The 19,434-nt window shown below is 42.5% G+C and overlaps 1 protein-coding gene across 1 annotated transcript in view; it reads left to right on the top strand.

The window, feature by feature from the left end:
* EPRS1 (glutamyl-prolyl-tRNA synthetase 1) overlaps positions 1–16,780 on the top strand; it is a 128,039-nt gene extending 111,259 nt beyond the window's left edge. Inside the window, 5 exon segments of the mRNA XM_077485785.1 lie at positions 397–570; positions 4,562–4,722; positions 8,083–8,161; positions 14,390–14,454; positions 16,481–16,780. Of these exon segments, the coding sequence (XP_077341911.1) occupies positions 397–570; positions 4,562–4,722; positions 8,083–8,161; positions 14,390–14,454; positions 16,481–16,631 (630 nt within the window). The 3' untranslated portion in view covers positions 16,632–16,780.
* The last annotated feature ends 2,654 nt before the right edge of the window (positions 16,781–19,434 follow it).

Raw genomic sequence — 19,434 nt, 5'->3', positions numbered from 1 at the left:
GATCCACCCAGATCGCTGAGCTGGCCGCTACCACCCCTTCCTCAGCCCAGCGATACAATGAGCTGAGGGGGGGGGGGGGGCAGAGCAGAGAGCTGCTGACTGACGGCAGATCTCTGGTCACGGAGCTGTGAGAACCGAGCGATCAGTGGTGTTTGTTCGCTCAGTTCTGAGTGTTGGAGGCACCAGACCTATGCTGCATCCACCTAGGTAAGTATGATACTAAAAAAACAAAACAAAAAAAAACCCATACTTCTCTTTTAAAGATTTTGTAAGATTGATATATCTATGGTAATGGTATTCTATGTTTTGTATGATGATTGCACTTGATTGTACGTTTTTGGTTTGTCCATCACACATGTTGGTTTGATTTATTTATGTATTTATTTATTCTCCCAGATTATTGTAATTCCATGCGGGATCACAAATACATTAGCTGAAGCAGATAGAGATGCCCTTCTGCAGAAATGCAATCAGTATTTAAAACGCCTTCTGAATGTGGACATCAGAGCACGAACAGATTTACGTGACAACTACTCACCTGGCTGGAAGTTCAACCACTGGGAGCTTAAGGTGAGGACTATAGCGTGATGCTGCATGTTTGTGCCATCCATTCATCTCATGTCTGAGGATATTCACAGCAAGAAATAAATATATTTTCCAATGTCTAAAAGGGGTCAGGAGACAGAACCTTTTATTGCTCTTTATGGTTTCCTCATCCAGCCATAATGTACTGTAAAAATAATATATTTTAAAACATAACATAAAGGCAATAACTCCTTGTACTTTATGTGTGACTGATTAGTATGCTAAGTTCAGACTGGTTAAACATTGGCGTTCATTATAGATAAAGTATCTTAGTAATTCTTTTTATTGAACAAATTGTTTGCATTGAATTCGGAGCAGAAGACCATGTTTTTCATAAATATCAGTTGTTAAGCCACTCAATGGCATTGCTACAATCCTCTCTGCTGTATTAAATAATGTCCACAGTGTATGTGTTTTAAAAAAAGAAAAATGCCCCCGTTACCTCATTTCATAGCACTGATCGGTGCTCACGTGACCGCCCGCTTTTCTCCTCTCTCGATCTGTGAGCTACAGCGGGCGGGTCTGAGATGACCCCCCCGACATCAGCCAGGAGGAGGAGAGGAGGACAGAGGCGACCGGTCATGTGAGTGTCAATCAGGAGTTATGAAATGAGGTACACGGTCATATAAAAAAAATTAATACACTGGGGGTATTAACCTAGTAGAGGGGATTGTAGCAATGTCTTTGTGTTATGATAGCAGCAGGAGGGGAGGGCTCTGGAGTGGGCGGAGCTGACAGGCAGGGAGGGGAGGTGGGAGAGGGCAGCAGAGAGGAGAGCTGCAGATGACATGGGCACGTAAACTGACCACAGTGTCAGGGCTCCGCAGCCACAATAAACCATGGTCAGTTTACAGGGGGGAGGGCATAGCAAGGCAGGATCAGCCAGGGTTTTTAGGTTATACAGGGGGCCAAATTGCACAGCACAATTACTGTGCTGTATAACATGCTTTAAGAGAACAGGATCAATTTTTTGGGGGGGTTACAAATACTTATATGATATTTGATGCAGTGCATAAGGTGGACCTGTACTTTGTCCATGCAGAGCAATGCAACATGTTGTGTTACTCCCCCTCCCCTGTCAGCAGCGCATACTCATCGTTCCTACACTCCTCCATCATTCTGTTTTGCTGCCAGGAGGAGTAGGAGCCAGCCTGTGTGAGCTAACATGTATAGCTTATACAGGACCACAGAATCTCACAATGTGACAATGCTGGTTCTTGATGAATGACCTGTTGCTGTCACATGGAGTGAGTCGCATGCTTCTCTATACTGGGAAGTAACGCGGCTGTTTTTAGAGGAAAAGCTGTCAGTGGTGGAGATTGTTCTCCCCTCTATATTCCAGTTTCATCACAGAGGAGAACCTGACATGTCGGCAGAGAAACCAGTACTGAAAAAGCAATGGGTTGGAAGGGTGCACATAGGAGGTAGAAGTTGTCCAGTGTGGGTATTTTCGGGTGGATTCCACTAAAACATATGAAGTAATTATGGTTTGTGAAAGGTTTAGTGTTAGCAGCTGCACTTTTCCACAGTTGTAGGCATTAAGAGCTAAAATAAGTACCTTTCCTGAGACCTAACTCCTCACACTTTTAAAGCGGAGGAGAAGCTGCGTCTATTCCTAGTTGACTTTGAAAGCCCTCTGCAGAACAACAAACTCCTAGCACCATGAAGAAGAATGAAAGCAAAAACCAACCATCTCGTGTTCAAATTTACCAAAACTTTGCAGGATTCGGGGCTATATCATGCTTTTCCCTCTGTAAAACAAGTTGTACCACAGTGCAGGCATTCTACCCTTGGAGGCAGAGGCCGCTGGTGCTTAATTTTTTTGGGGGGGGAGCAAACAAACCTAGCCCCCCCACTCATCCAACCCACCCCACCCCTGTTGCTTGATCGATCGCCAATTCGCCCACCAGCCCCACACTTACCCCATCCAGGTTGCAGCTTCCCCCCTGCATCTCTTCCCGAGTCCCGGTGGTCGCTTCTCCTGGCCAATCGGGTCTCAGGACCTCCTTGATTGACCGGGAGGAGAAGCAGGAAGACATTAGCAAATATTAATTCGCTAATGTCACACAAGTGGGTGGGCTTGGGGTGCAGTGTGCTGCATCCCACGCCCACCCTTTTTGAAGCCAATTGGTGCCTCAGGCTCTAATCACGTGCTTCAAAATAAAATAAACAACCCCCTCTAAAATCTATGCATCCGGCGTCCTGCATAGAGGTTAGGGGCCAGGCCCATGGATTAGGGGGCGGCCCGCCTGCATCCCTTATGAGCAGCCACCACTGCTCGGAGGTGTCAAATGTTGAAGACTCTGCTGGAAGCTGCTGGTAGATGGTAATCAGAGGAAAGTCAGCTGCCCATTATAGAGGTGAATATTCACAGTCTTCTGTTGCAGAAAGTTCTTTACATTCCTTGGAGAAAGTAACAGTCGGTTTTAAAAAAAAAAAAACAAGCATTGTTTTCACATGTGGTATTGATGATAATATCAGTGTGATTTTATTCTAATTCTGCATCTTAAAGAATCAGGCACTTTGACAAATACATTGAATGGTCTCCTTTAAAGCCTAGGTCTAGACAATTTTTTTAAATTTAGTTTTGGTAATTGCTGGTATGATACAAATACAGTTAGGTCGATATATATTTGACACAGGCACAATTTTCATACTTTTGGCTCTGTATGCCACCAGAATAAAATGAAAATGAAATAATCCAAATGAATTTGAAGCACAGACTTTCAGCTTTAATTCAAAGGGTTTGGCATAAATATCAAGTACAAATTTTAGGAACTGCAACCATTTTTATACACAGTCCAGCCCATTTTCAGGGGCTCAAATGTGGAGAAATTAATATAATCATAAATCTTTTTTTTTTTTTATATTTTGTTGAAAATCCTTTACTGGCAATGAGTGCCTGAAGTCTGCAACCCATGGACATTACCAAAGACTGGGTTTCCTTCTTTCTGATGCTTTGCCAGGCTCTAACTGCAGCTGTCTTCAGTTGTTCTTTGTGAATCTTTCTGCCTTTAGTTTTGCCTTCAGCAAGTGAAATGCATGCCGAATTGGGTTGAGATTAGGTGATTGACTCGGCCATTGCAGAATATTCCACTTATTTTCCTTCAAAAGCTCCTGGGTTGCTTTTGCTGTGTGTTTTGGATCATTGTTTATCTGTTCTGTGAAGCTCCGTCCAATCAACTTTGCTGCATTTGGCTGACTCTGGGCTGACAGTATAGCTCTAAACACTGCAGAATTTATCCAGCTGCTTCTGTCTTCTGTCACATCAATAAACACCATTGACCCAGTGCCACTGGAAGCCATGCATGCCCATGTCACCACACTGCCTCCACTATGTGACCACAGACGAGGTTGTGTGCTTTGGATCATGAGCTGTTCCAAGCCTTCTCCACACTTTTTTCTTCCCATCATTCTGGTACAGATTAATCTTAGTTTCATCCGTCCAAAGAATGCTTTTCCAGAACTAGCCTGGCTTTTTTAGATGTTTTTTTTTGGCAAAGTCTAATCTGGCTTTTCTATTCTGTAGACTTATGAATGGTTTGCAGCTTGTGGTGAACCACCTGTATTTGCTCTTGTGAAGTCTTCTTCTCTTAATTGTAGACTTTTGACAATGATATGCCTACCTCCTGGACCTATATATGGACCTAACTGTATCTGTGTTTTCCATGAAATGGTGCATCTGTCACTGGGACAGAAGGGCTTCTACAACAATAAAGACATTGTCAGAGATTTCTACCTACCTCATTCTATAAAAAATTTTTATTGGTTCTTCTTTGTCCCAACTGGAAAGTCTATCCATTTCTCGTCCTATCAGGAAGTACAGGTAAAACTCAACAGGGTCACAGACTGCAATAATAACTTGACAAAGACTCTAAAACATACTTGGTCAAAGCAAAATACAGTTTTAGGCTTTAGTTGGGCTTTTTTTTTTTTTAGATCAAAGTTGTTACATTTTTGATATGTTTCTTTTTAGGGTGTTCCTATCAGGCTGGAAGTGGGCCCTAGAGATATGAAAAGTAACCAGTTTGTAGCAGTTCGACGAGACACAGGAGAAAAACTGACCATCGCAGAGGACCAAGCAGAGACTAAGTTAAAAGATATGCTGGAAGAAATTCACACTAACCTCTACAACAGGTAATATATTTGTCTACGATTTCCATGTTTATTTCCAAGATGCTTAAGACACCAACCTCTAAATAGGAGTTTTTAGGGCATCAACAATTTCAAATATATAAATGATGATCTTTATTGGTACAGGTTAAAAATGTATAATCCATATACAATGTTAAAATAATTGATGTGGTTACAGCAAATTGGTTGAAGGCCAAGTACAAATAACCATGGAATTCTGTAAATGCATGTAATAGTGGGAATAGAGATTATCCAACACGTTTCAAATTTAATTTGAAATTTTTGCTTTCTTCTTCAGGACCAAATAATAGTCCACATGGTTATCTATAACAAAAAAGATAGTATTAGAACATTTGTCTATTAACATATTACACGCTATTCATAATATAGACACTAACTCGTAAGAGTAGAGAGGATTAAGCACAAGACATCATCGTATAAAATCCAAAGAGGTTTTTGCATCAGATGGAGGTGCCAGAGCACCCATCCCTTTACCACTGGGGGATGGAGGTGCCCCACCAAGAGATGCACACTGTCTTTACAAACAAGACCAATCTACTGAATGAAGTAAAAATATATCTATAAAGGCTGGTATTACTTAGTGGTACATAGTGTTCTGTTCATGTAGATATTTACTTGGGTTGCATACATTAGTGGAAAAGCTTAGAGATACCCAGAGGGAGGACTCCGGTAAAACTTTAAAGAAAAGGAAAAAGTTGAAGTTAAGCAGCTCCTATAAATAATATATAGTACCTGTGAGGAGAGGGGAAGAGGAAATTAAACTGTGAGGGTACTGGCCAAATAATCAGTAGTGATGGTTGTGACAGTGGGGTCACTTTGGACACAGGGTGAATAAAAGAAACCCCCGATATGGTCTGTGATAGCCATATTCAAGGCTGTATATACATTGTATATAGATTGGATGTATACTGTATATGGGGGTTAAGTATCATTGCTGTGAGGAATTAAGTTGTTTTGCATTTCTATTGTTCATTTAAGTCTGTCCTTGTGTGTATTGTAAAGTGCCAGACAGACTGGCTGCCAACCTTTTGTGAAAAGATGTGTATTGGGTGGGATCGTTTGAAGCCTAGCAGACGTCAGGATGAGGTGTTGAGTCTTGGTATGTGTGGGTGGAGCTGGGCCCTTGTTCATGTTGAGGCATGTGCCTTGAATTGTGTATAAAGTTACAATGTTTCTCATTAATAAAGTCTTTCCTACTACAGAAGAGACAGAGTGCATCTCGTCTTTTTGCCAGAGGGGTGTAGCCCAGCATTTTAAACTGTGTGGGGAAAAAAAGCAAATTCTTCCCTCAATCCAACAATGTAAAGGGGGAATGATGTGTGAAAATCAAGTTACCTGTAGGTGAAAGGTGGTCTGAGGAGCAATAATGCTGTGCACCCTTGGCCTGCAGCTGTATAAATACTGCTTGGGCGATTGTAGGATCCCAATCATGTGGAGGCATGTGGGTGGGGCTAGAAGGCACCCCTCCCCCGGTCCAGGAGGCCTCCCCATGTGGTGATGGCGATTGTTGTTCCATCAGATTATTGCTACCCGTTAGATTATGCAACGGAAGTGACGTTTTGACCAAAAAAAACCTACTGCGCTATGTGTTCCATGGTGCTATGCGTTCCAAACATTTCTTTATCTGTCGGATAGCGGTAATCTGATAGAACACCTATGCGGACATCTTACTACACCCAACTACGTCTTGAATTTAGAGTAATTTTATCAATAAAGTGAGTGTATATAAATAAATAGTATATTGACATCTGTAATGTTGTTTTGATGTTCCATTTTGGAAGAAGCTGGACGCCAGCAGTAGGCTTTCAAAATTAAACCTCCAAACAGCATCACAGATATCAATACACTATATTTTATATATGCTCACTTTATTGCTAAAATTACTCTGAAATGCAAGATGTAGCTGGGTGTAGTAAGATGTCCGCATGGGTGTTCTCTCAGTTTGCCACTACCATGAAGTGCTTGGAACACATAGCGCCGTGAAATGCATGTTGGAACACATTGCACATGCACAGTAATTTTTTTTTTTTTTTGGTCAGAACGTCACTTCCGTTGCACAATCTGATGGGTAGTGGTAATCCGATAGAACTATGGGTTTCAAGGTGCCATGTCTGGAAGAATACTGGCACACTTAGAGCACCATAATACGCTGTCCCTCTGCATGGGCCAATTGGCGGTGGTCAGCGGCCCTAGTGCGCCGGGTGGGGAAGAGACAGAAGCTGGACAGCACTCCCCTCAAGGTATCAGGAGAGCAACATGCAGCAGCAATTACATAAAAGGACACAGAGAGCAAACAACCATAATCAAATCCTGTTTACCCTGAGACGATCTGGAATATATTTAATCATGGCTGTCCTGATTTCCTATACGAGAGATACAGTACACTCGATATGAGCATAAACATAATAAGTGGCAATTAATCAGATAATTTCCAAAAAATCAGGAAAAGAAAAATTAATAGCTCAATATATGTAGCTCTAAGCAAAGATCTGCAGATTGGAAATCTAATTTGGGACCCCTTGACTCAAAACCTTCAAGGAATGGTCTAAACGCTACAGATTTATTTAGACCAGGGGGACATGTGGCATTGTTTAAAAATCCATCTTTGTACTGTAAGTATTTTATTCCAATAGCAGATCGACAATTTTGACTTGCCTGTAAATTCCATATCTTGGAGTACAGTACGGCTTTTGCTGGTGTCCAATTACCCGAAGGTAGTGGCATACAACCCATGGTCTAAGACTACAGAGCCAGAGACTTTTTTGACCGTCCTGCAAGCGCACCGCTGACGGCAGCGGCTGTTTCAGGGCGCTTTTCAGGCTCTATTTTTAGCGTTGTAGCGTCTGCAAAGAGCCCCAGTGTGAAAGGGGCCTAAATGCCACTTACTTTTGCAACTTGGCCCGTTAAAGGAAGTTGAAAAACAGACTGGCAGTATAAATGGCTGAGAGAAGCCCTAAAAATGCAGTCAACACCTCTAAGAGCTGGGGCTTAGGGCTAGTTTCCACTGGTGCGATGTCTGAGATCAGATGTGATTCGCACTGCAGTGCAAATCACATGCAATCTCTGTGTGATGCGATTTTTAGTATGGCTGAATTTGCATCAAACTCGCCCAGGACCCTTTTTTTTGGTCCGCAGCAGAATCTGCTCCCATGGGTGTTCACATTGCAATATGCAAATGCTAATCTTTCATGTGACGTTAGAGTTGGTACTCTCCTATGCACCAAATGGGTTGGTACTGTGTTTGGTTTTATTGATTGTGATTGTATAGTTTTTTTTTTTTTGTAAACCTTGACAAAAACATTTTAGTAATTTTGGTTGCACCCTTCTTGTCTTTTAATTTAGGGCACTAAAAGATCTGACGACCCACATGGTGGTAACAGATTCTATGGAAGAATTCCAGAGTCAGCTGGATACAGGAAAAGTATGTGGTGTTTTTTTGTTTTGTTTTTCTTGTGTTTTTCTTGTTTTTTTTTTTTTTTTTTTTTTTTTTGGGGGGGAATGGGGATTTGATTGAATATTAAACACATTTCCTAATGCTAACACACTAGAAAAAAGATCCTTATTTATAAAAAAAATTAAAATAAATATTTTCAGGTTTGTGTCAAAAGATTTATAGTCACGTGGCTAAAAATAAAGCTCCTTATCCTGGTGTTAAAGCTTTATGAATTGTTCATATATTGTAGGCTCCTACCTTCCCTGGCAGATTTTCAGGTTTTCTCAGACCACCATGTTGTCATCCTTTCCAGCAGCATTGGAGAATATCATTTTTCCTGATGGTGATATCAATTGATCATAACTATGCTGTGTATCAAATAAGCCACTCGTAGTCTGTATCAGAAGCCTGAGTGACAAGAAGAACAGTTGGTATACAGGGACAAGCAGATGCCATCATAGGAAGTGCCTAAATAAGGATCACCAGGAAATATGCTAATGAAAACTTCAGATTTAAATAGAATTTATAATTAAACCGATATAAAAAAATTTAAAGATCAGATGAGATTTTAAAGTAGTTTTAAAGGCAGAAGTTTTTTTTTTATCTTAATGCACTAAGATATAAAACCTTCTGTGAGCAAAAGCCCCCCTAATACATACCTGAGCTCCATCTCGATCCAGCGATGTTGCACGAGAGTCCCAGTCTCCCTCCTCACTGGCTGAGACCGCAGCGGTGCAACAGTGAGCCAACGAAGAGAAAGGAGGCGGGGTCAAGCTGCAGCTCCATTTCTGAATGGACACACAGAGCAGCTGCTTGGCTCGAATGCCCCCATAGCAAGCTTATTGCTGTGAAGGCACTCAGCAGGAGGGAGGGGCCAAGAGCGTCGGCAAGGGACCCCAAAAGTTGAGGATCGGGGCTGCTCTGTACAAAATCACTACACAGGGCAGGTAAGTATAACATGTTTGTTATTTTTAAACAAAAAAAGATTTTAATATCACTTTAACAGTTTGAATTTACATATACATAAAAGGAATGGTACAGATCCCCCAAGGGGTCCTTTATTTCATCCTGGCTCTGCTGTAGAGATTGTAGGCTTGAACCAGGGGACATGGTTTCTGCAATGCATTGCACCCTCTTCCCATCAGTTGCCAACATTGCAAGCTGTAGGTGCACAATGGTGAAATTGACACTTTAACACATCTTGCATCACACAGGTTTTCAGTCCTAGGCATCAAAAAATTCTCAGCAAAAATCACAGGTGCTTGCCAAGCACATATGTTGATGTCTGTGTGCATTGCAACAAAATTATGAATTGCGAAAAATGGGAAGTGGCACTTTATGAACACGTCGGCAACTTGCCTAGCATTGCTTTGTTTTTTTCTATTTGCTTTTATGGTGGAAGCGAGCAATCAATATTCCCTACATATGAAGTATTGTGGATCTTTTCACTACCTTAAGCTAACTAACTTTAAAGTGGTTCTAAAGCCTTAATATTTTTCAACCCTAATGTATTCCTTGCATTAGGTTAAAAATTGTTTAGGCATCGATATTTGCCTTCTCCCCTCCTTTTACGTACCCGAGTCCTCATTTGATCCAGCGCTGTGCACATCTGCAGCTCTTCTCTTCCCCTCAATTCTGGGTCTCGCAGGCTTTGCTGTGGCAGTGGGAGCCATTGGCTTCCACTGCTGTTAATCAAAGCCAGAGACGAGAGAGTGAGGGGGCAAGGCCGGGTCCTGCTGTCTGTGTCTATAGATGCAGACAACGAGTTTTGGGAGCGAGCCTGCACGAGTGCCCCCCCTAGAAAGCGGCTTTCTATAGGGACACTCACCGGAGGGTAGGAGCCAGGAATGCTGGCGAAGGGCCTAAGAAGAGGAAGTTCGGGGCCACAGGGTACAATTCCATTGAACAAAGCAGGTAAGTATAAACCTGTTTGTCGTTTTAAAGAAAAAAAGCATTTACAATCACTTTTAAAGCCATTTACACAAAATAACCTCTTCCTAAAATGGCTTCAAATTCCAGATCTCTATCTAGATAAGAAGCAATAAGATATCACTGCGAGATTTGTCTCTGATAATGTAAAAGGCGTGTACTCTTTCAAGGTTGATCAAGCTGATGATAATTTACGTATATACATCAACAGGAAGCCATCGTTTTTACTGAGCAATAGCATAATTTGTCCTTTATGGCAGGTAATTGCACTGCTATAAGCTGCTGCTGTATCCGACAGAAGAACTCCATTGTTGGCCTATAGGGCTCTGTAAGATCCTCCACTATCTTGTTTGTTTCTATATCATTCTCTTGGGTTACATGGCCTTTGTCCAAATATTTCACAATTTTCATAACTTTCCTAAAGGGGAAGTTTAATAGCAATCGCTGAGCGACACACAAATGTTTCAAAGGATCAGAGTAGATCACGTCATTAGTGCCAAAATACATCAATAACGCAGAGAAAATAAAGGTAACAAGGCCTTTGCAGGGAGTATATAGCTGTTTTGTATATATTTTTTTTATACAGTTCATTTCAGTTAGCTACATAATAAAACAAATCTAAAATGAGTTGCTAAATTTTCATTTTGACGTAAAAATGTCAATTAATATATTTAATTCTCATGAAAAAAACATGCAAAATTAATGTCGTCCTGTGCACTGCAAAAAGTCCATCAGTGTATATCCTTTGTGAACTTCTTATGCCGCGTACACACGACCGGACTTTCTGGCAGACTAGGTCCAACGGTCTTCCCAACGGACTTTCAACGGAGTTCCGACTGACTTCCGAACGGTCGGACTTGCCCACATACGAATGGACTAAGTCAGTTTGTTTTGAATGTGATGAGGTAAGACGGGACTAAAAAAGGAAGTTCAATAGCCAGTAGCCAATAGCTGCCCTTGTGTCGTATTTGGTCCGTCAGACCAGCATACAGACGAACGGTTTTCCCGATAGGAATTGAGTCCGTCGGACTGATTTGAAACATGTTCTATTTATAGGTCCGTCAGATTTTAAAAATAAATAAAACCGATCGGATTATCCCACACACGTTCCGAATGTCTGACGGACAGATCCCGTCAGACCTAGTCTATCGGGGGTGTGTTTGCATTAGTGTTCTCTGTGCGATAGTGCTCCACATATAAGCAAAGTGTCACCACTCATGCACCCACCCATAGTAATATCCTCACCTCAGGGTATGTGACCTCACATTTAAGTTTGTTCAATCAGCGCTGGTGAGCCACCCCTGGGCTCAATTAACAAGGAATCTCCAGGTTTCTGTGCTTATCCTTAGATCAATCTCAATCTTGAGGTGCTTCCAGCACACCAATCTCTAACCAACCACTTAAGACACAAGATGAAGCCGCACAGCCGTTTGTCTGCCAGCAGCTCCTCCTGAGGCTGCCTACACCGTCCTCTCCCCTCCTCTAGGGATTGGTACACTTTAAGATTGAGCCAAGGATAAGCACAGGAGCCTGGAGATTCCTTTTTAATTGAGCCCAGGGGTCGCTCACCAGCTCTGACTGACCAAACTGAGGTGAGCATACAGTGATACCTCGGTTTGCGATTAACAAGGTATACAAGCGTTTTTCAAGACAAGCTATATATATATATATATATATATATATATATATATATATATATATATATATATATATATATATATATATATATATAGTATATATATATATATATATATATATATATATATATATATATATATATACTTTTTTTATATATATATCCTGACTTGATTTGCGAGCACTGACTTGCATGAGCACTGTAGTACTCAAGCCGCTGGTGTATGTATTGAGGTATGTGGCCAGAGGTCCGGGGGCACTGCAGAACTCGGATACGCTCTGAGACACTCCCAGCTGGGTGGGGCTGGCGTAGTGTGTGTCGGAGCACCCAAAAGGGTCAACAGTTCCGAGCGTCACCAGCGCCCCCGCACCTCTGGTCACATACTGTACTGCATACACCAGCAGTGGCTGTGGACGATACATCTAAGTTTCTATTATTTCTTATGGGGAAACTCTTTGATATACAAGTGCTTTGGATTAAAAGCCTGTTTCTGGAACGAATTATGCTCGTACTCTAAGGTATCACTGTATTACCATGGGGGGAGGCGGGGAGCACAAGAGTGGTGACACTTATATGTGGCGCACTATCGCACGGATAACACTAATAAGTTCACAAAGGATATACACTGATGGACTTATGTTTTGGCAGGCACTGAAGCAGTGCACAAAAGAGCATTCATTTTGCATGTTGTTTTTCACTGGATTTATTTCTGTTTATCACGATTATTATTCATTTCAAGTGGCTGTAAACCCTTACAAACCACTTTGACCTACAGGTAAGCCTAGTTTAAGGCTTACCTGTAGATCCAAGAAATATCTCCTAAACCTACACGGCGCATGCACTGTAGACAGCGGCACGCAGGCGCACTATCGCCGCTGCTAACGGCGATATGCTGTTAGTGACCGCTCCCGTGCGCATGCACGGGAGTCACGTTATCGCTGCTCCGGCGCTGTGAGTGGCCGGAGCAGCGATACCCGGAAGAAGATGGACGCTCCGGACTACAGGGGACAGCGGTGACATTGCTGGCTCCTTTGTCAGGTAAGTGACACATAATGGGCTACTATGCGATGCATAGTAGTCCATTATGCTTTACCTTTGCAGGGAGACAAAGAGGAAGTAAACCCATTAGGGTTTACTTCCTCTTTAAAGTGTTAAGTGAATATGTTATATAGGACAACACTTGGATGTAGGGATAGTGCGTCACTATTTATTATTTTTAATATGTTCAGTGTCAGCAGCTGTATTTACATTGTTCCAATCTTGGCCATTTGAATAAGGAATGACCGAGATTCAAACCATACATGGGCAGGATCCAGCGATTGACTTGGGTACAACCAGCCATGTCAGATTTTTGGATTCACTGTGTTCTCCCAGCAGGGACGGCTCCTGGTAAGTGCATACCCTGCTTAACAATCAACCTATATTGAGCAGTGAGGGCCACACACTGACCAAAATGCTGCCAAGCCCTGCTGAACTGGCCAAATTTCACTCCGTCTATGGCCAGCTTTACTGCTGTAATGTGAACCTAACTTAACTTGTGTGCGGAATAGATCTCAATAGCAGGAGACCAAATTACACTTGCAGCAAAATCCCTCAGAGAAGGGGCACCCTTAAACTGAAGAGTGCAAAATCTGGTGCAAGTCTGCATAGAAACCAATTGGCTTTCAGTTTTTATTGCTAAAGCTAAATTGAACAAGCTGAAGTTAGAAGCTGATTGGGTACCATGCACAGCTGCACCAGATTCTGAGCGTTCCAGTTTTAGTAAATCCCCCCCCCCAGTGTCAGGAAAATGCTGGCCTTTATTAGTCAGTGTCAGTGGCCATGTGATCTCCCAGGCTAACTTCAGAGGGAGTTCTTGGCCCCTCCTGCAGGAACCGTGTATCTGAGGTATACAGCGGCCGCGAGTCATGTAACCAGCCTGAAGGTCGTTCTAAAACGGTATTTACATCGCTCATTTTTATAAAAAACTAATGCGGTGTGCTATGCCTGCCTCTAATTGGCTGGCAGTGATTTGCACATGTGGGTTAACAAACCCTTTAATGCAATACAAGATCAAAAGTATGAAAAGGGCCTTTATGTTGAATTGTTTTCACAAAAAGAAGGGGGCTCCCATTGCAGGTGGCCTTATGAAAATCTTAAATACCTGGCTATGTCAGACTTCAGTATACTCATTTCACAATCCCCCAACAAGTTTTCTGTAAAGAAATGTCAGAAAAGTATCAGAAATACCTACCTCTATACTTATTACTGGTCCACAACTCAGACAGCACTTAGATCAAAGCATCAGGATGACATCCAGGGAATTAGCATTCTCAAAGGGGGGTTCTGCAGCCTCTTTTAATCTCCTATGGCAGTCTCAGCCTTTAAATTTGACATGCATGTGTAAATGATAATGTTGTTTATTTTACATCTATTTAAAAAAAAAATAGGCATAGGGGGGGGGTGTTATTTCTTGGGGTGTAGCAATACACCTAATGTGACTTTCCACTGCTTTCCTAAAGATCGGACTAGGATGTCTTCTGCTTGTGCCCATAGACATAGGGATTAGTGGCCAGTCTTATGTTGAAAGCCATTTAAATTCTTATAGAACATATTTTTGGGTTTGGTTCGGTCAGGTAAGACATATAATGTGCTTTTCCATTCCTCTGCAGATTGTACAGATTCCATTCTGTGGGGAGATTGACTGTGAAGACTGGATAAAGAAGACCACCGCCAGGTAATCTGATCTAACAGTGCTCACATATATTATAGTGCTACTGCAAGATTTTTTGTTCTGATATTTTTTTTTTTATATATATATTTTTCCACAACTGAAGTATGTGTAGTGGATATTCAGTAAAGCGGGAGGTATACACGGACAGTTTTTTTTTTTTTTTCATTCAACCAAGGGTTTGAATGAAAAAAAAAAAAATGTGCAGATCCCCACATCCACACCAGCGATGTGGATAAGGGGAATCTCCCTTGCCATACTGTTGCATTCTGCCAGCGTGGACATCCTAGGCATCGATCTGATGCTGCATCTGTCGTCGCCGGCTCTGCAGTGAGAACTGAGCTATTAAGCACCGCCGATCACTCAGTTCTCCCCCTCCACTCTGAGTGGAGAACTGTGACTGCCAGTGGGCTGCTGGGCTGTTGAGGGGACGGGGGAGGGGCTGGCTCAGACTTTCAGCGGATCGCTGAGAGGCTGAGCCAGCTTTCAGATCAGGCTTCTGCTCGGATACCGACCATATGGTCAGGATCTTTCCCGAGTCTGGAACTGCTGCTTGACGTAAGCCAACAGCGGGCTGAAAACAGGTCACAGGAGTGCAGAACGAACTGCATTCCTGTGATCCATAGGAGAAGTATGGCTAAAGAAGCTTTGGCCATACTTCTTAAAATTTGGACATGTTGTTTTCTGATAGAATCGTAATGCGTGTGTGCATACAATTCTTTCTGATTTGTGATCATAATGCATGCGAAGAGCCACTGCTACTGAGAAGTTGGCCCACTTCTCAGTTGCCCCCTTCTGCACTCTCTGCCATTTCATATTGCTCACTTTACTATTCTCCAGAAATGCACTGCATTCTGTGAATGGAAGAGGAGCAGTTCAATAACAGGATTCCCAGAGCTCACCCACAAATCATTGTGGGAGAGAACCATGAGTAGAAGAGGACAGGCAAGTAGCAATGATGGCTGTTAAAAGATAAGTTCACTTTTCCTTAAAAAAATTATAAATGCACATATTTTTACAGAAACAAAAGGTGCCTTTTCCTGCAGGAGCCTGGCAGGCATTGCACCCGTGCTCAGTGAATCAGGGGTGCAATGTCAGGCTTCTGCAGACAAACCCTGCAGCTTTCTGCCTGTACCTTTTTATATAGGTTTTCTGTCGAAAGCTGCAGGTCTTGTGAATGAACTGCGAGAGCGCTCATCAGCGCCCTTTCAGTTCATTCAGAGCTACAAACCATGGGCTGCGGTGGCCGAAGGTACATGTAGTTCATTCATTCGCAGGAAACTGGGAATGAATGACATGTTACCTATCCACTGTCTCCCTAAAAGAGGGATTGGGGGAACTGGAGGCAGGAGCTGGAACATGTTCCACCCTAAATATGGGTAAAACACGTAACATGTTCTGAAAGATGAAGTTATCCTTTAAGACAACTTTCACACTGAGGCAGTTTTAGCGCTAAAAATAGTGCCTGTAAAGTGCCTGAAAACTGCCTCTCATGCCTCCCCAATGTAAAAGCCTGAGTGCTTTCGCACTGGGGCAGTGTGCTTGCAGGACGGGGAAAAAAGTCCTGCTAGCAGCATCTTTGGAGCGGTGTAGGAGTGCTGTATACAGTGCTCCCACACCGCCCCTGTCCATTGGAATGAATGGGCAGCGCTTCCGAAGCGCCACAACATGGGCTCTTTTAACCCATTAAACTAGTGGCGCTTTACTGCTAACGGACCCAGCTCCCCATTGTGAAAGCAGCCTAACTCTCACAGCGGCTTAAGATGGCCAGCCGCTCAGGGCAGTATCTGATAGCTATGAAGGAGGCTCTGTTGGGAAGCTTTTTTTTTTTTATCAGAATCAGCTGTTTGCAGGCAATGGAATACAAACCGTTACACATAACTAATGTGTTTTGTGCTGTATCCAAAAAAGTTAACTCCTACTTTAACTGTTTTAGTGCAGTGTACTGTTTTGCATGGTAAGTACTGTAATGAACTAAAAATTTCTGTCTTGGCTCATAATTCTAAACTCCTCTTTTTCTGTTCTGATACAGGGATCAGGATCTGGAACCCGGAGCTCCTTCTATGGGAGCCAAGAGTCTGTGCATCCCCTTTAAGCCACTGAGAGAGCTTCAACCTGGAACCAAGTGCGTGTGTGGCAAGAACCCTGCCAAGCACTATACGCTATTTGGACGCAGTTATTAGTAGAGTCACCCGGACCCCATACTGAGCTGTTTATTTTTATTACCTAACCTTAAAACAGATTTTAGGACCCATTATGTGTGCTGAAATGCTTCCCATTTCTGCACATACTTTTTTCTGAGTACATCCCAGATAATAAAAGCTAAAGGAAATGATGTGTCTGTCATTACTGATTACTGTTTTCTGTGCTGAACAAGCTGGCTTGTTGGGTATATAAACCCTTCATTTTTATATCTATTGCAGCAGCAAAGGTTATCTTTAATAAAAATCAACAGAACTTGTCAATCACACTCCCTTTTTCTTCCATATTGCACCTCTGCAGCCATGAAAGAGAAAGTCTTGTGCTTACTGGACATATTCAAATGTATACATTTTGTCTGTTACATAAAATATCATGATGTGTATTATAAGTGTAACACAGGTATCAGCAACCTGTGGCGTGCAAGCCTGGTTAGGCATGCTATGGCTTTTTAACTGGCAACCAAAGCCCCACTGTCATAGGCTGAAAATGGCAGCTCATTAGCTTGTCAATTACAAAGCATGTCTGCTCACATCCCACCCCCCTACCTGACATCATTGACAGGACGGGCCTGCTGGCAGCTGTGGGCGGTGGTGTGTGGGAGGAGCCTATTGGCACTCTTCATTCTCTAGATAAAACCATGCAGCAGGTATCATTTGTTTCTTAAAGTGTAGGGTTTGGGGCTTATCTGAGGCAGAGGTGCATGCATTGGGGATGTTCTGTGATCACACTAAAATTGTAATGTATTGTGTTAAGCCAGCCTATTTATTTGAATAACCTGCCTAACGCACCATATCGCGCACAAAGACAGGTGCCTTAAAAAAGTATTCATACCCACGTTTCCACATTTTGTCATGTTGTAACCAAAAACGTAAATGTATTTTATTGGGATTTGTGTGACAGATCAACACAAAGTGGCACATAATTGTGAAATGAAAGGAAAATAAATGGTTTTCAACATTTCTTACAAATATGTGAAAAGTGTGGCATGCATTTGTATTCAGCCCCCTTTACTCTGATACCCCTAACTAAAATCTAATGGAACCAATTGCCTTCAGAAGTCACCTAATAGAGTCCACCTGTGTGTAATTTAATCTCAGTATATACTCTTTGTTCTTTGAAGCCCTCAGAGGTTTGTTAGAGAACCTTTGTGAACAAACAGCATCGTGAAAGCAAAGGAACACCCCAGACAGGTCAGGGATAAAGTTGTGGAGAAGTTTAAAGCAGGGTTAGGTTTTAAAAAAGCTTTGCACATCTCACGGAAGCACTGTTCAATCCATCATCTGAAAATGGAAAGAGTATGGTACAATTGCAAACCTACCAAGACATGACCGTCCACCTAAACTGCCAGGCCGGGCAAGAAGAGCATTAATCAGAGAAGCACCCAAGAGGCCCATGGTAACTCTGGAGGAGCTGCAAAGATCCACAACTCAGGTGGGAGAATCTGTCCACAGGACAACTATTAGTCATGCACTCCACAAATCTGGCCTGAAAGAGTGGCAAGAAGAAAGCCATTGTTGAAAGAAAGCCAAGTCCCATTTGTGAGAAGCCATGTGGGGGACACAGCAAACGTGGAAGAAGGCGCTCTGATCAGATTAGGCCAAAATTTAACTTTTTGGCCTAAAAGCAAAACCGTATGTGTGGCAGGAAAACTAACACTGCAAATCACCCTAAACACAGCATCCCCACCGTGAAACATGGTGGTGGCGCATTATGTTGTGGAGACACTTTTCTTCAGCAGGAACAGGGAAGCTGGTCAGAGTTGATGGGAAGATGAATGGAGCCAAATACAGGGCAATCTTACAAGAAAACCTGTTAAAATCTGCAAAAGACTTGAGACTGGGGCAGAGGTTCACCTTCCAGCAGGACAACGTCCCTAACCATGCACCCATAGCTAAAATGGAATGGTTTAGATCAAAGCATATTCATGTGTTAGACTGGCCCAGCCAAAGTCCAGACCTAAATCCAATTGAAAATCTGTGGCAAGACTTGAAATTTGCTGTTCACTGACACTCTCCATCCAGTCTGACAGCGCTTGAGCTATTTTGCAAAGGAGATTTAGCAAACATTTCGCTCTATGGATGTGCAAAGCTGGTAGAGACATCCCCAAAAAGACTTGCAGCTGTAATTGCAGCCAAAGGTGGTTCTACAAAATATTGACTCAGGGGGGCTGAATACAAATGTACGCCACAATTTTTCACATATTTATTTGTAAAAATCTTTGAAAACCATTTATTATTTTTCTTCCACTGCACAATTATGTGCCACTTTGTGTTGGCCTATCACATAAAATCCATTTACGTTTTTTTTGGTTTTAACGTGACAAAATGTGTAAAATGTTTAGGGGTGTGAATACTTTTTCCAGACACTAGTATTTTCAGCAGCAAATGCAAGTTAGTGTAATGCCATTCATACTTAATGGCATCCCAACTAACACACACAATGCCTAAATGTAAACCAACTTTAGGGTGTCTGCGCCAGTATCTACAGTATGTCCCCCAATCGGTACGTTCCACTGAGGGTATAGGTCAGGCTAGGAGTCTGCCCTAACGCCATGTATTCCACAAGACCAGTACAGAAAAATCTCACCCGATTTAAACCCAGTGTGTAATAGGTGATCACAGCATAACTCCATCCAGGCTGCGCCCTCAACATGTTTTGTGCCTCACTCTCTGGTCCTCCATGACTAAGTCCTTTGGGTGGGACTGAACATGGGGGGGGGGGAGGCCTGGATGGAGTTAGGCTGCTATTACACATTACACCTGTTTACAGTATTGTAAATGCTCC

Source organism: Lithobates pipiens, unplaced genomic scaffold (assembly GCF_037356315.1).
Source record: "Lithobates pipiens isolate NorthernLeopardFrog02 unplaced genomic scaffold, aLitPip1_a1.2 Scaffold_18, whole genome shotgun sequence".
Lineage (NCBI taxonomy): Eukaryota > Metazoa > Chordata > Amphibia > Anura > Ranidae > Lithobates > Lithobates pipiens.
The sequence above is the reverse complement of the archived record's forward strand: the minus strand, read 5'-3'. Positions and strand labels throughout refer to the sequence as shown.